Genomic DNA, 16,227 nt, shown 5'->3' with positions numbered 1-16,227 from the left:
TCTAGGTTCCGGTGGTCAGTGTATACAGAGATGGGATTATGGGCCCCCTCCAGCAAGTGTCTCCACTCGGTGAAAGCGTCCTTGATTGCCAGCAGTTCCTTATTCCCGATGTCGTAATTCCGTTCAGCGGGGGACATCTGGCGGGAGAAGAAAGCGCAAGGGTGTAGGAGCATCTTTTCCCCTGAACGTTGAGACAGAATTGCGCCCACCGCAGCGTCGGAGGCGTCCACCTCGACCGTAAATGGTAATTCAGGGTTTGGGTGGGCCAGGATCGGGGCAGAGGTGAAGAGGGACTTCAGTTTAGCAAAGGCCTCCTGTGCCTCCGGAGTCCACCCGAAGGGGACAGTCTTTTTTGTTAGTTGAGTGATTGGGGCGATGATTTTTGAAAAGTTCCTGATGAACTTCCGATAAAAGTTTGCAAAACCTACAAACCTCTGGACCTCCTTTTCGTTCTTCGGGGCAGGCCACTCAGTCACGGCCTGGATCTTCCGGGGATCCATACTTAAGCCCTCCGGTGAAATAATATAGCCGAGGAATTGGGTGGAAGTCTGTTCAAATTCGCACTTCTCCAGCTTAATATAGAGAGACTGTTCACGGAGTTTCTGTAGCACCCTGCGGACATGCCCACGATGTTGTTCAGGGTCTTCTGAGAAAATCAAAATATCGTCCAGATATGCTACCACAAATTGGTCAAGCATGTCCCTGAGGACGTCGTTGATAAAATGTTGGAAGGTAGCAGGGGCATTGCAGAGGCCGAAAGGCATGACCAGATACTCAAAGTGACCATAGCGGGTTCGGAAGGCGGTTTTCCACTCGTCCCCCGGGCGAATTCGGACCAGGTTGTAGGCTCCTCGGAGATCGAGCTTAGTGAAGACTTTTGCCGCCCGAAGTCTCTCAAGGAGTTCAGAAATCAGGGGGAGAGGGTACCGGTTCTTCACAGTAACGTTGTTGAGCTTTCGATAATCTATGCAAGGGCGTAGAGAAGAGTCTTTTTTCTCCACGAAGAAGAAAGGGGCCCCTGCAGGGGATGTGGAAGGTCGGATAAAACCTTTTTTTAGATTTTCGTCTAAGTACTCCTTCAGGGCCTTTAGTTCCGGCTCGGAGAGGGAGTATATACTGCCGAAGGGTATTTCGGCTCCAGGTAGCAGCTCAATCGGGCAGTCATAAGGCCGATGCGGGGGCAGTTTGTCTGCATTTCTTTTGTCACAGACATCCTGGAACTCCAGATATTGAGGGGGTAAAAGCTCCTTGGTGGATAGTCCGAATATGGTAGGTTCTTCGGGCGGAGAAGGGACGGATTTACGTAAACAGTTCTGAGAACAAAAGTCCGAGCGGAACCGTATGCAGCGGGCATCCCAGTCCACCGAGGGGTTGTGAGTTTCCAACCAAGGGATGCCTAGGATCACCGGAAACTTAGGGGAGGTGATCAGGGAGAAGTGAATGGTTTCCTGATGATCGGGTTCGACGAGAAGTTGAAGATCAGCGGTCTGGTGCGTAACCGGCCCAGAAGAGAGCGGGGTCCCATCGACGGTTTCCAGATCGATGGGGGCTGCCCTGGTTACCAGTGGTATGTTGTTCTCATGGGCGAAGGTCAAGTCCATGAAATTTCCGCCGGCCCCCGAGTCAAGCATTGCGGAGCAGGGAAGCTGTCGTTCCCCAATGGTGATAAGGATGGGAACAATGAAGTGGGACCCGGTACCTGTAGTGTCCATGGTTTCAGAGGCCAAGGGTGAAATTGTAGCTTGTTGTAATTCCCGTAATTCAGTGACAGCAATGGTTCGGCAAGTCTTATTGGGGCACCTAATAGCGAAGTGCCCTGGCTCGCCACAGTAAAGGCAGAGGCCCGCGGCCAGTCGTCTCTCCTTTTCAGCAGCCGATAGAGTCTTGCGCAGTGTGTCGACCTGCATCGGTTCGGTGGAGGGTTGGTGAGCCGGCTGAGTCATTGGAGTGAAAGGGTACGCGGGCCTGTTATCTAAGGACCAGAGTCTTTCTCTCCTTCTTTCCGCGAGTCTCCGGTCAATTCGGATGCACAGTTGGACGAAGTCATCCAGATCGTCTGGGGCGTCTACCCTGGCGAGCTCATCCTTTATAAGTTCGGAGAGTCCGCGGCGAAATTGACTTTTCTGAGCAGCGGGGTTCCAGGTGGTGTCCGTGACCCAGCGGCGGAACTCGGAGGAATACTCGGCTACAGAGCGTCTTCCCTGCCGTAGACTGTGCAGCCTAGCCTCGGCAGTCGCGCAGCGGTTAGGGTCGTCGAAGACTTGGCTCATGGCTGTGGTGAAGTTGTCTAGATTATTTAATAAGAGACTGTGGGACTCCACATATGGGGATGCCCATGCCAGGGCCTCGTCAGTTAGAAGGTTAATGATGAACAGGATCTTCTTTCTGTCCGAGGAAAAGGAGCCCGGCTGCATCTGAAAGTAGATACGGCACTGGTTGAGGAACCCCCGAAACTGGCTCCGATCGCCGTTAAACTTTGACGGGAGAGGCATGCGGGAGTCTGTGACCGCGCTGCGTACGTCCAGTAGTTGACGCTGTAAATCGATAATTTCTCTCTGTTGGCTCTGGATTGCGCCTTGAAGTTGAGTCATTTCCTTTTGGGCAGAGGTGCCAAACTCCTGAAGTTCGGAGACTTGTTTGCGCAGGGTGGCCATCGCGGACTCCATTTTCTGGCTGGTTATTCTGTTACAATCCTACAGGCTCACCTGAGTCAGAGGATAGCTGGCTGGAGGTGGAGCCCAGTGGCAAGGACCGCAGGCAGGTTGTAGTTGCAGCGTAGTCAGACAGAGGCGTAATCGGTTAGCAGGCGGTGGGTCAGGGCAGGCGGCAGTGAGCGTGGTCAGACAATCCGGATCGGGAACGGTGGAAGCAGGTCAGTTGGTAGGGACAAGCAGAAGAGTAGTCGGGGACAATTCCAAGGTCGGCAGCAGTCAAGTTGGTAGCAGTAGCAGCAGAGGAACAGCAGTAGATGCAGCAGGATCAAGTCCAGAAGAACAATAACCAGCAGGGATCTGGTGCAAGAGGCTGGGCTTATAAAGAGGAAGTAGCAGGTGCAAGGAATCACAGAGATTAACAAGGCAAGGCTGGAACAAGGTAGATCAAAGAGTTCAGTAGAAGGAAATATCCAGAAGGGTTGGTAGTCTAGTGGCTAGAGCTACTGCCTGGGACATGGCTGGTCACTGGTTCGAATCCCGACATAAAGTGGGTGCACTTTAGCACCCATTTTACAGTCACAAATCACAATCCTACTTCAGACCTAATGAACCAAACCAGCAACATTATCTTGGTTGTGCTGCGTTTTATTGTCGTAATATATGCTAAAATATGCCTACGTTATGAATTAGGCCTAATGGTGAGACCACATATTGCAGCTGATCATACACAGCCAAAGCAAACCCACATGGCTGCAAATGGGCATGCGACTTACTGGCAAAATGCTACAACTACACAGTTTAGTCCTTAGGATTCTTTTATTTTTCATTCCTTTAATTTAGTCTATGGTATTAAAAGGGGTTTCTGGTTTAGAAAACCCTTTCTGAAATAGCTTTTTAGAGAATTACTAATTAATAAAGGGTAATCTGCCATTCAGTGCCCTAATATTTTCACCATGGCAGAGAGCGGATAAAAGGTCGTGAGCTCTTATACCCTGCTTAAGGGGGCTTAGCTCTGACCTGCATCTCTCCATGAGGTTTGCCTACACTTCTGATAATTGGCTCTAGGGATGTGCCAGCTTGTGTGTGGTTGCTGTGGTGTCTTTCTCACTGATTTCCCCCCCCCCCCAGCGTCTCGCGCGCCACTAGGTTGGCAACCCAATAAGCTTAATAGAGATTGCTGTATGCAGATATGACTACCTCTCCACTGAAGAGTATGGAGAATGTGGCATACGGGAATTGGCAAATAGGGTCGTTGAGGGTCTTGTGAATTTTCCATATTAAGAAAGAAACGCCACTCTCCTGCGGCCGGCACTAGGGTGGATTCACTGCGTACATACAGTAGTTGTACAGAACTGTTTGAAGTCAATGTGAGCAATTTAAAGATGGAACAACTATCCCTGGCTTGCCTGCGTTTACAGGAGAGCTCTCGCTTATTTTACCAATATTAGCTCAGCATCTGATCATACAAAGCATAGACCGGTGCAGTTTGTTACTTGGACTATTATTAGTGTTTTTGTTTTTTTATTGTATCTCTCTCTTTTCCTTATGCAGAGTTTTCAGATGCCAATGCAAAGTTTTACTGCCGTATTTACTATGCTGGAGAGTTTCACAGAATGCGCAAAGTCATTTTGGGAAGTAGTGAAGAGGATTTCATCCGCTCCCTAGCACATTGTGTACCATGGCAAGCTCGAGGTGGAAAGTCTGGTGCTGCATTTTATGCAACAGAAGGTGAGCATCTTGAACTGACATATAAATGTTGAGGTTACAACCTTCTGCTGGACGGGTGCAGCATTATATCTTTCATCATATAACATTTAATGATTGTTATATTAAAGAAAAATGATCAGTAATGACATTACCAGATTGCATTGACTATTAAAAGATCACTATTAGGCCTCATGCACACGACCGTTGTGTGCATCTGTGTCCGTTGTTCCGTTTTCCGTGATTTTCTACGGACCCATTGACTTTCAATGGGTCCGTTGAAAACTCGGAAAATGCACCGCGTCGGAAAATGTTCATCCGCGTCCGTGTTTCCTGTCCATCAAAAAAATATGACCTGTCCTATTCTTTTGACGGACAACGGTTCTTGGACCCATTCAAGTCAATGGGTCCGTGAAAAAACACGGATGCACACAAGATTGTCATCCGCGTCCGTGATCCGTAGGCTACTTTCACACAGACGGATCCACAGATCCGTCTGCATAGAGCTTTTTCAGATATGAGTTTTCACATCGTGAAAACTCAGATCCGACAGTATATTCTAACACAGAGGCGTTCCCATGGTGATGGGGACGCTTCAAGTTAGAATATACTAAGAACTGTGTACATGACTGCCCTCTGCTGCCTGGCAGCACCCGATCTCTTACAGGGGGCTGTGATCCGCACAATTAACCCCTCAGGTGCCGCACCTGAGGGGTTAATTGTGCTTATCATAGCCCCCTGTAAGAGATCGGGTGCTGCCAGGCAGCAGGGGGCAGACCCCGCTCCCTCCCTCCCCTGTATTAAATTCATTGGTGGCCAGTGCGGCCCCCCCTCCCTCTCTCCCCTGTATTAAATTCATTGGTGGCCAGTGCGGCCCCCCTCCCTCCCCTGTATTTAATTCATTGGTGGCCACTGCGGCCCCCCCTCCCTCCCTTAATTAAAATCAAATTGCCCCCCCCATCATTGGTTGCAGCGGAGAGTTGCGATCGGAGTCCCAGTTTAATCTCTGGGGCTCCGATCGGTTACCATGGCAACCAGGACGCTACTGCAGTCCTGGCTGCCATGGTTACTTAGCAATTTTAGAAGCATTATACTTACCTGCGCTGTCTGTGACCGGCCGGGCGCTCCTCCTACTGGTAAGTGACAGGTCTGTGCGGCGCATTGCTTATAGCACAAACCTGTCACTTACCAGTAGGAGGAGCGCCGGCCGGCCACAGACAGCGCATATAAGTATAAGCTAAGTAACCATGGCAGCCAGGACTGCAGTAGCGTCCTGGTTGCCATGGTAACCGATCGGAGCCCCAGCGATTAAACTGGGACTCTGATCAGAACTCTCCGCTGCCACCAATGATGGGGGGGGGTGATTTTAATTGGGGGGGGGGTGGAGAGGGGAGGCCGCACTAGCCACCAATGAATTTAATTCAGGGGAGGGAGGGCCGCACTGGCCACCAATAAATTTAATACAGGGGAGGGAGGGAGGGGGGGCCGCACTGGCCACCAATGAATTTAATACAGGCGAGGGAGGGGGACCGCACTGGCCACCAATGAATTTAATACAGGGGAGGGAGGGAGGGGGGGCCGCACTGGCCACCAATGAATTTAATGCAGGGGAGGGAGGGAGGGGGCCGTACTGGCCACCAATGAATTTTAAACTGGGGAGGGAGGGGGGTCTGCCCCCTGCTGCCTGGCAGCACCTGATCTCTTACAGGGGGCTATGATACGCACAATTAACCCCTCAGGTGCGGCACCTGAGGGGTTAATTGTGCTGGTCACAGCCCCCAGTAAGAAATCGGGTGCTGTCAGGCAGCAGGGGGCAGTCATGTACACAGTTCTCAGTATATTCTAACTTAAAACGTCGCCATCACTATGGGAACGCCTCTGTGTTAGAATATACTGTCGGATCTGAGTTTTGACGATCTAACTCAAATCCGATGGTATATACTAACATAGAGGCGTTCCCATGGTGATGGGGACGCTTCAAGTTAAAATATACCATCGGATTGGAAAAAACTCTGATCCGATGGTATATTAATAGGGACTCCTGACTTTACATTGAAAGTCAATGGGGGACGGCTCTGTTTGCAATTGCACCATATTGTGTCAACGTCAAACGGATCCGTCCCCATTGAATTGCATTGTAAGTCAGGACGGATCCGTTTGGCTCCGCACGGCCAGGCGGACACCAAAACGACTTTTTCCTTCACGTCTGGTGATCCTCCAAAAATCAAGGAAGACAGACGGAAACAAAAATGGAAACGGAACAACGGAACCCCGTTTTGCGGACCGTGAAAAAATACTGTCGTGTGCATGAGGCCTCAGAGTCAGAGGTGATTGAAGTACTTTGCCTTAAGACTTATAGTAGCTAGATCTTCTCATGATCATGAATGGTCCAAACAGAAGGTAATCGGGCCTGCTAGTGTATGGACAGATAACTGCATATAGGGACAGTTTTGTGCTTGGCAGTCTAGGTTCATTATGCACATCCTAGCAGTGTTTATTCCAGGCTGATTATCATTCTGAGAGCAATGCTGTTATGAACTGAAAAATCCTGAAATGAGATTCAGTATGCAGTGTTTGATGTGGAATTTGCATTAGATTAATCTTTTGTGTGTTGCATTTCAAGATAACTCAAACTTAGTACTTAGCTTAGCTACTTTAATGGTCAGGACAGAAATTGCCTGTAGGGCTGTTTAAGTACCCATCGTGTCTATTCTGTTTTACAAAGGATGTCAGAAAATGCTGTATATAATCATCAGGAAGGAAGGTCATCACTGCAGTTTTATTATGGGGCCATGCTTGAATGTTACTATGTCCATTGCAATTTGGAAAGGATTAGCTTGTAGCTTTTCTAATATGACACTGCCCTTAGTGCTTGTACAACTCATAATGATCAGCTATTTTATGCCATCCATGGGCATCGGGGAGAGACAGAAGATTACATGGAGGTTACTGTTCTCTCTTGAGGGATGCGTAAGTTAATAAGATGGATAACCCAATAGGCCTTTGTCATGTGCGCTACAAGGATGACGCTCCCTAGAGATCTGGAGTCAAGTATTTGATATACTGATCTCTGGCTATTATAGCCATACATTTTAATGGACTGAGCATTAGTCACTGCAAATAATTTTCTTAAGGTGATTTAAAGTATCCCAATTAATATGCAAAAATGTGAGAGAAATAAACTGTATCACAGTACCACAGTGTCTCTGTATCAAAGATATATTGCTGACCGACCAATATTAAGATGCACATTGATTATACATTATGGAGGCCATGCAAGACTCCCTGCACCCAGGAGTGTAACTGTAAAACCATTTCTCATTCAGAAAACAAGATGATAACTTTTCTAAAGTCTACAAGTAAGTTGAACTCTTCCTTAGCAGCTCACTGCAGAGGCATCTGAAATACTCAATAGTTGTGAAATCTCCCGCTATCCGCTCCAAGTGACAGGATGAACAATTGCTCCATATAGTGTGAATTTTTATCTGCTCCACCTCCAGTCACCTGTATAGTACAGTGTGTGCAGCTCTTTTAGAACCAAGAAAATCCAGTAGCACGCTCCCATAATAAGAGACCGTTATTACTCGTGCAGGAGTTTAATGGATGAGTAATCAAGTTATAGCGTGTGGGAGAAATCGTCCAGTCTGTAGCTTTCAGCAAACCACCAAATCAGACGGAAGATTGAATCTGCTTTTACTATATTTATTGTCAAGCATTTTATTGGATTTTTCACATATATATGAAAAAATGGAGCAAGCTCTGAAACTGAGGAAAGTTAGCATGCGAGATGGCTTTCACCATCTACTATAAAAAGCTCAACAGGTAACCAAGTTGACTGTGATATCCAGGTACCAATGCATCTTTTGACCATTGATATCAGGGTGGATAAAAATCAATGATTTAAAAAAATGTAATTAAAAAAATCTGATTTTTTTTTTATTTATATCGGATTTTTTTTTATATAAAATGCTTTTTGAGGAAAATATATTACCATCCAAAGGTTATTCCATCATGAAATAAAGATTTGTTTTTTAATTATGTAGAATAAGGCTGTATATGTTTAATTTTTCACAATAGGAGGGAAGAAATGCAAATGAAGCTCTTAACAAGCTTTGCCTTTAATGCTGCCAGATGTAAGGCAGCTATCCTATAAGTCAATATTCAGCTCTTAAAATAAGCCTTGAGACATGACTTGGGTATTAAATAAGCCAGCACCTCATCTGCAGACAGCTGTTTCAGGGTGATTACATCAGTGCAGAGCAGAGAGTACTGGCTTAATTGGGTAGGAGGCCTGTGTCCGAAACAGCTGTCTGCAGATGAGGTGCTGGCGTATTTAATATCCAAGTCATGTCTCAAGGCTTATTTTAAGAGCTGAATATTGACTTATAGGATAGCTGCCTTACATCTGGTGGCATTAAAGGCAAAGCTTGTTAAGAGCTCATTTGCATTTCTTCCCTCCCAGAATTCCAGAGGAGCATGTATGGCCTAAAAGTCTCCTCACACTGATTAAGGTGCTCTCTCCCTAAGGAGAGTTAGTTTCCCCCTTTGTCCATTCACAATGTCATGCTCTTCCAGAGGTTTTTGTAAGATTATTGGGCAGTTTATCTGCCTACAAGATCTTATCACAGATGCTTGGTTTACTTTTGCAGTTCTCAAAACTCAGCAGAGATCACATGCCTCTTCTTCACAGCAGAAATGTTATAACATGAACAGAGTTGAGAAAAATACCTTAATCCTAACTTCTACAAACCTATGAATACAGAATCAACCTAATCAAACTAATATGAAAAGTTGTTATTCTAAAAATCTTAATCTACTTGCATATTGTAAGTTATACCAGCAAGAATTAGTCTTTATGTAGAAAACTATGATTTAAATCAAGCCTTACTGACTAGTGATTTAAATCAAATCCACCCTGATTGATATACATACATTACTACAGAACCCATTTTTTTTCCACCAGTGATTGGAAGTTGTGACATATTGGATGGTGCGTATGGATTTGTATCTTAGAAAATCAAGCAGATTGTGTATTTTGTTATAGCATGGACTTTTACTGGTACAATAATTCTGAGTATGGTGTACTGTATGTCATTGTTTTTTGTATGTGGTGGGGAATACTTATGTAATAAAATTATATTGCTTCAATTTTTTTCCCACAGATGACAGATTTATTTTGAAACAGATGCCTCGCCTAGAAGTTCAGTCGTTTCTTGACTTCGCCCCACACTACTTCACGTACATTACTAATGCTGTGCAAATGAAGGTAACAAGGTCCTGATTGCAAAGGCATTCCAAGATCATCTTAAAGGGAATATCTAGCTGTGTAGCAGACTGCGAATGCAAAGTAGGAGCACAGATTTCTGCCGCTCAGCTAACGGTTCCCTGAAGTCCTCACACTACAGTACCACTTGTTGGTAAATAGGAGGCAGTATTATCAATGAACTGTGTCACGGGATCGGTAGAATAGATGCCTGCCCCAGTATATGATGTGCTCCACAAAGCTTTTTACTCTAATCCTGAGAGAGAAAAATAATACTGAACCTGCAATAGTTTGTGGTGTCCAGATGATGTCTCCTGCCAGAGAGTAACCAAAAGTATACAGTGAATGTACCTCATTCCCTTTCCCTTACAGTTGATTTGACAGGGTTGAACATAGGTACTTGATAGTACCCTAGGATTTTCCTCCATCCTTTTTGGTTTGCGTAACAATTTTGGGGATATTTTTTTCTCCTGCTAACCCTTGTAAAAATAAAAAGCTTTGAGCTGTGAAAGACATGTGAAGTTAAAATGCCAACCCCCTATATTAAATCATTGAGAGGTCTAGTTTCCAAAACTGGACCTTTAGGTTTCTTGTGTTTTGGCACCACAAGGTCTCTGCAAACCTGAAATGGTGTGTAAAAAGCTTCCCAAAAATGGGGGTCCAGAAATCCACAGGGTGCTCCTTAAGTTCTGAGTCTGGTATTTGAGTAGCACTCTAGGGCTATATATAGGATATTTCTAAAAACTACAGAATCAGGGTACTAGACGTGGCATATTCTATTTTGTCACCTGATGTGTTAAAAAAATAATAATAATAAAATTGAACATCTGCAAAAAAAAATCACATTTTTTAATTTCCCCTCTATTTTGCATCAAAAGTTATTCCAAAGTTATTACCACGTAACGTGTCACGTGTCAGATTTGAAAAATGGTGCTGCCTCCTGAAGGCCAAAACAGGCATAGTCTTTAAAGAGTTAAACAGACAGCCCATTGCTTTGGCCTGTTCTCAGTATAGGCCATCATTATCTAACCGATAGGGGTCCAGCACCCTGCACCACTGCTGTTCCAGCAACTACACAGCTCCATCCAGGGAGGACTGGAAACTTAAAGTGGCCCTGGAAAATACTAAAAGTACCCCCATGTTTGTTGCAAGGTCCAAATTAACATAAGGTGGGGCAACGCAAGTAGGCAGGGCCAACACATTTAGGCCAGGTCAGTGATTCCATAGTGCAGCACAAAATACCACCCCAGCAGAACAAAGTACCACAGAGCAGCACAATATACTTCCCCAGAAGCTGGCCATCAATAGCTGAAACATTTGGTCTTCCTTCTCCTTCAGTTGTCTCTAGTAAAGATAAGGAGGAGCGGCCTTTAAAGGTGAGATGTGGGCCACAACACCAAACCAGCCCTACAGTACCTTCAGTATGCTGTGTGGGCCACCCCTAGTAATGACCCCTATAGTGTCCAAGTATTATGCTTTCCAAATGGCCAAGGAAAGAAGAAAAAAAAATACTTGAGTGCTGTCCAAAGTCTCCATTTCTGCTGTAGGCCACAGACCTTTTTCAGCCTATGGCCTGAGATGCTGGTGTCACTGTGCTATGTGTACACTACCTCATAAAGTGGCCTGCTGTGGGTAAACAGCAAGGCAGAAAGACAGGGACTCCCATGCCCCACTGCAGTATTCAGACGTATCACTGCCCTGAGGGCAGCCATGAAATTGAATTCAGGGGGGCATCTGCAGCCACAGGCCGGGTACATAATTACCTGGCTCCTGGCAATATTTACCACTGAGAGTATTAGATCATTATTTACCTGGCCAAAGGGCATCAGCACACCAGGAAATTTTCCTGTAGGATTTATAGCTAGTCCCCCCCCCCTGGCTCCGTCCATTGTGTAGTGCTCCTCCCATTCACATCAGTGCTGCAGTAAGTAACAGTGGACAGAGCTGTCTAGTTCTGGGGCTCCTAATGCTGGCACCCAGTGACGGATTGCAGGGAGACTTTCTTTTGATTATGCTGCATTATGGACTTGTGGAATGATCAAAGGGTTAACATTCTGGATCGGAACTTCCTCTGATCCTGGATGTGAGGCAGAGCCTGCGCTGAGGACCCAGGCTATTCTTAGCACTGAGACACTCCAGCATCCTTTAACACCCCCCCCCCCCCCTCCCTCGACTCAGGCAAACCAAAAGACTTCACCTTAGACTGTGGACCTGCACCACCTGCTGTCAAAAGAGAGCGGGCGGTTGTTAAGGGGTTAAGGCATGTAAGTTGTGCTTCATTTGCACCAGCAGTGCATTTTTTATACTGCAGATGGGGCATTAAATGTCTTGATTCCTGTTTATTGCCACTTGTTAATATTGATTTCATTTTTCTTCTGCCTGTAATCAGTGCTGATTCCTTTTCATGTATTGTACTTGCAGAGACCAACAGCATTGGCTAAAATACTAGGAGTGTACAGAATAGGGTACAAAAATTCACAGAACAACACGGAGAAGAAGTTGGACCTTCTGGTGATGGAAAATCTGTTTTATGGCCGAAAAATGGCACAGGTAAATAATCAAAATAAAAGTAATTAAAAGAAGAAAAACTGATTATTTGACCATTTAATTTTCTGGTTACAATAGGTTTTTGACCTAAAAGGGTCTTTGAGAAATCGAAATGTGAAAACGGACATTGGAAAGGAGAATTGCGATCTTGTCCTGCTGGATGAAAACTTGTTAAAGATGGTTCGGGACAACCCTTTGTACATCCGATCTCATTGTAAATCTGTCTTTCGTGCCTCAATACACAGCGACTCTCACTTCCTCTCCAGTCATCTCATCATTGACTATTCCCTACTAGTCGGGCGCGATGACACTACTGATGAGCTTGTCGTGGGAATTATTGGTATGTACTTGTATGTTTCGACTGATCCCTGGTCTAAAGTGAACACTTTACAGCCTGTATTCCTGTTACTTGAAGTATGACCCTGGGCAAAAATTGAGATTTGGTTATCTAGACAATTTCTTCTGCCTTTGGATCACCAACCACCGATTGCTTTCAGATAGTTCTGTGTTCTCTGCATAAGTACATATGGTGGATGCTGCCATAACGTAAGAGTGGGAAAAGAAAGCCTCAAGTAGATATCAAGATTTTAGTGAGTAGAAAATTAACCAATTATTGATGCAGCAGAAGGTTTTCCCTTCTGAAAGGGACAGTAAACCAGAATCCACAAGGCAACATGAAAAATAATTTTTCTTCTTATTTTTTGTGCTCCTCTATCACAATTGTAGACCATAAAAATATGATAGTGAATCAGTGTATTCTCTCAGGTTGCAGCCATGTCTTCTTCCCCCTTTCTCTCTCTCCATCATCTGATGCTATTACCAATAAGTTTAGGAGGAGGGGACTGGGTTTAGTCTTCCTACTTTCTCTACCCAGTGAGTGTGGCCATTTTGTTGGGAGGGATTTCTTAGTTACAAATGGTACGAAATAGATATAGTGCCAATAGTACCAGTTGTAGTACACACAGTAACACCAGCCAGCTGTACTCACAGGGGCAATAGTACAAGGTGTTTTTGTGGTAGTTACTCTTACTGATTGCTCATACAGTGACAGAAGCAGTATACATAATGTATACCATTGTACACACATAGCATCAGGACGGCAATTTTTACACAGCCAAATGTGGTTTCCATTACAGTTCTACAGCTTTCCAAAGTCCCTGAAAGGCAAATTTACCTAATTATACTATTAAAATTCCAGCTATCTATATTGCTGCGTAATTAGGCACTTTTATCTTTCAAGGCTAGTTGCGTAGCAATAAATGTGGAGGTATGCTGGAGACCCACTGGGCATGAAGGATATTCACTATGGAGGAGATTTATCAAACTGGTGTAAAGTAGAACTGGCTTAGTTTCCCATAGCAACCAATCAGATTTCACCTTTCACTTTTCACAACTCCTTTGGAAAATGAAAGGTGGAATCTGATTGGTTGCTATGGGCTTCTACTTTACATCAGTTTGATAAATCTCCCCCTATATGTATTTATACTCTATATACTAAATGGGGGAGCATTATCTACATACTACTGTTACATTTGTTACCCACCTTTTCCAGATTGCCTAGTTAAGTAATGATAAAACCACCATAAAAACTGACCTTTGTTTGGGGTGCTGGGAAAGTTGGGTGACAATACCCTGCATTGCTGACCACAAGCTGCGTACATTGTCCTGATACTATATGTGATGGACCAATATGCCCTCCATCACAACCCAGCAGAAGTTGTTACTCAGCTTTCCAAGACTGCAGAATGGCAGACCTGCCTTGATATGAACTGATAAAGCCCTTTATCAGGATAACTAGCCTGGAAAAGCTGGGTAGGAATCTCTGCGAATCTGCAATGGACAGATGCAGTGATAATTCCTCAGTATTGTAATACAAGGTAGAAATGCCTTTTAGAGTACCAGGAAAGCTGGGTAACATACCATATGGAGTTGTAATAGAGACTACTCCATGTAATGGAGGCTGCAGGAAACTACGTGAACCTAAATAAATCCCCATTTTTGCTCCCAAATTAAGCAATAGTTGCCTTTTTTAGGATCCTGGGAAAGTTGAGCAACATAGTACGTGGAGCTGTAATAGGCACTGCCAAATACTTAATGTATATTTGACTGTCAAGGTTTCAGGAAAGCTGAGTAGTTTGCACAAAGTAAAGTTAATACTAAAGGTGCATTCACACGACTGAATAACTGCAGTCAAAAAGCAGGATGTCCTGTTTTTTCAGTTTTCACGGACCAACAGTCCCCATACAATTCAGCTGAAGATTGTAGAGACAAAACTGATTTCAGCAAAACTGCTTGCTGTTGCAGCTTGCTGACGGTCTTGCAGGCATTTCTAAGAGGACCGTTTTATATATATGTATTTATTTTTTATATGTTAAAGCAAATGTGTCACCAACAACTTTATCTGCCAGCTAAAACCAGATAGGAACACTTACCTTTTTATCTAATCTGTATTTATTTTCTGATTACAGATGTTTTATTCTATTTCCTGAACATGATTCTGGGGGCGGCCATCTTCCCTGATCTGTTCTTTAAAGGGCTTCTGTCACCCCACTAAAGTGATTTTTATTTTTTGGGCTAGTTAAATTAGTTATATAGCGATATCTGAAAATATAATAGTGTTCCTTACTTTGATCCAGCAGTTTAGTCAAAAAACGAAGTTTTATCCTATGCAAATTCGGTCTCTACCAGCAAGTAGGGCGTCTACTTGCTGGTAGCTGCTGCAGAAATCCGCCCCCTCCTCTTGTTGATTGACAGGGCCAGCCGGGATCTCCTCCTCCGGCCAGCCCTGTCGGCGTTTCAAAAATCGCGCGCCCGTGTTGAATCTGCGCAGGCGCTCTGAGATGAGGAGACTCGTCTCCTCAGAGCTCCCTCAGTGCGCCTGCGCCGATGACATCATCGAAATAGAAGACGTCATCGGCGCAGGCGCACTGAGGGAGTTCTGAGGAAACGAGCCTCCTCATCTCAGAGCGCCTGCGCAGATTCAACACGGGCGCGCGATTTTTGAAACGCCGACAGGGCTGGCCGGAGGAGGAGATCCCGGCTGGCCCTGTCAATCAACAAGAGGAGGGGGCGGATTTCTGCAGCAGCTACCAGCAAGTAGCCGCCCTACTTGCTGGTAGAGACCGAATTTGCATAGGATAAAACTTCGTTTTTTGACTAAACTGCTGGATCAAAGTAAGGAACACTATTATATTTTCAGATATCGCTATATAACTAATTTAACTAGCCCAAAAAAAAAAAATCACTTTAGTGGGGTGACAGAAACCCTTTAAACCATTTACAAAGCATTAAGAAAATTGCTTTATGGCAGCCCCATGGGCCATAGACGCAATGGTCAGGAGGGGACCTCATTGACTTCTATGGGAGAGTTTTCTAGGCATGCTCTGTGACCTGTTCAGAGGTCATTGTACAAGGGAAGAATAGATAAGCTCTGACAATCACCTATTGTGAATGGTGGATCCTGTCTTATCTGTTATTCTAATCCTGCCTGTAATGATATCACCTCTGTCTATAGATAAGCAGGTAACTGCAGTAAAGTGCTCTGTACAGATGAAGAAGTGGTATTATTATTAGGCTTAGTGGCCAGTGCGAAAACTGCAGAATTTTATGGTTTTTGTTTAAATATAGATGTTGACATAGAAATGTAAAAATAACATTACAAAAATTATAAAAAAAATGTTAAACATAAAAAATGTGATTTAAACAATAGGTCATTTTCTGAAGACACATGTCCTTTCAGAGGGTTAGTGTCCTAAATGGGACTACCAGAAATCCATCTACTTGCCGCCAAAACAACCCCATTCAGATGTACAGATTTCAACGTGTGTGTGTGTGAATATACTTTTTGGCAAGTTAAAAAGTGTTTGCAGTGATGTGTATGATTTTAGGGCAGGCAGGGAAGCTGATCTTGATGTGCACATGATAGTGGGCGAGTAGCCCGCCAGTTTACTAGTTATTTATATTTTTATTTTTTTTATCAGATCTTTTTTATTGAACATTTTACAATGTAAATACACATTATAACATATCAACAAAGATGACATAGAGACATAATTTCCG

The 16,227-nt window shown here is 44.5% G+C and overlaps 1 protein-coding gene across 6 annotated transcripts in view; it reads left to right on the top strand.

The window, feature by feature from the left end:
- PIKFYVE (phosphoinositide kinase, FYVE-type zinc finger containing) overlaps positions 1-16,227 on the top strand; it is a 326,446-nt gene that overhangs the window by 303,245 nt on the left and 6,974 nt on the right. For all 6 annotated transcript variants that reach the window (XM_040441689.1, XM_040441688.1, XM_040441692.1 and 3 more), the window contains 4 exons: positions 4,206-4,382; positions 9,521-9,624; positions 12,043-12,171; positions 12,247-12,508. In XM_040441689.1, coding sequence (XP_040297623.1) covers positions 4,206-4,382; positions 9,521-9,624; positions 12,043-12,171; positions 12,247-12,508 — 672 coding nt within the window. The remainder of the gene's footprint in view (positions 1-4,205; positions 4,383-9,520; positions 9,625-12,042; positions 12,172-12,246; positions 12,509-16,227) is intronic.

The sequence above is a fragment of the Bufo bufo genome, chromosome 7 (assembly GCF_905171765.1).
Source record: "Bufo bufo chromosome 7, aBufBuf1.1, whole genome shotgun sequence".
In the NCBI taxonomy this organism is placed as follows: Eukaryota; Metazoa; Chordata; class Amphibia; order Anura; family Bufonidae; genus Bufo; species Bufo bufo.
Note: the sequence above shows the minus strand (reverse complement) of the source record. Positions and strands in the feature narration are given on the sequence as shown.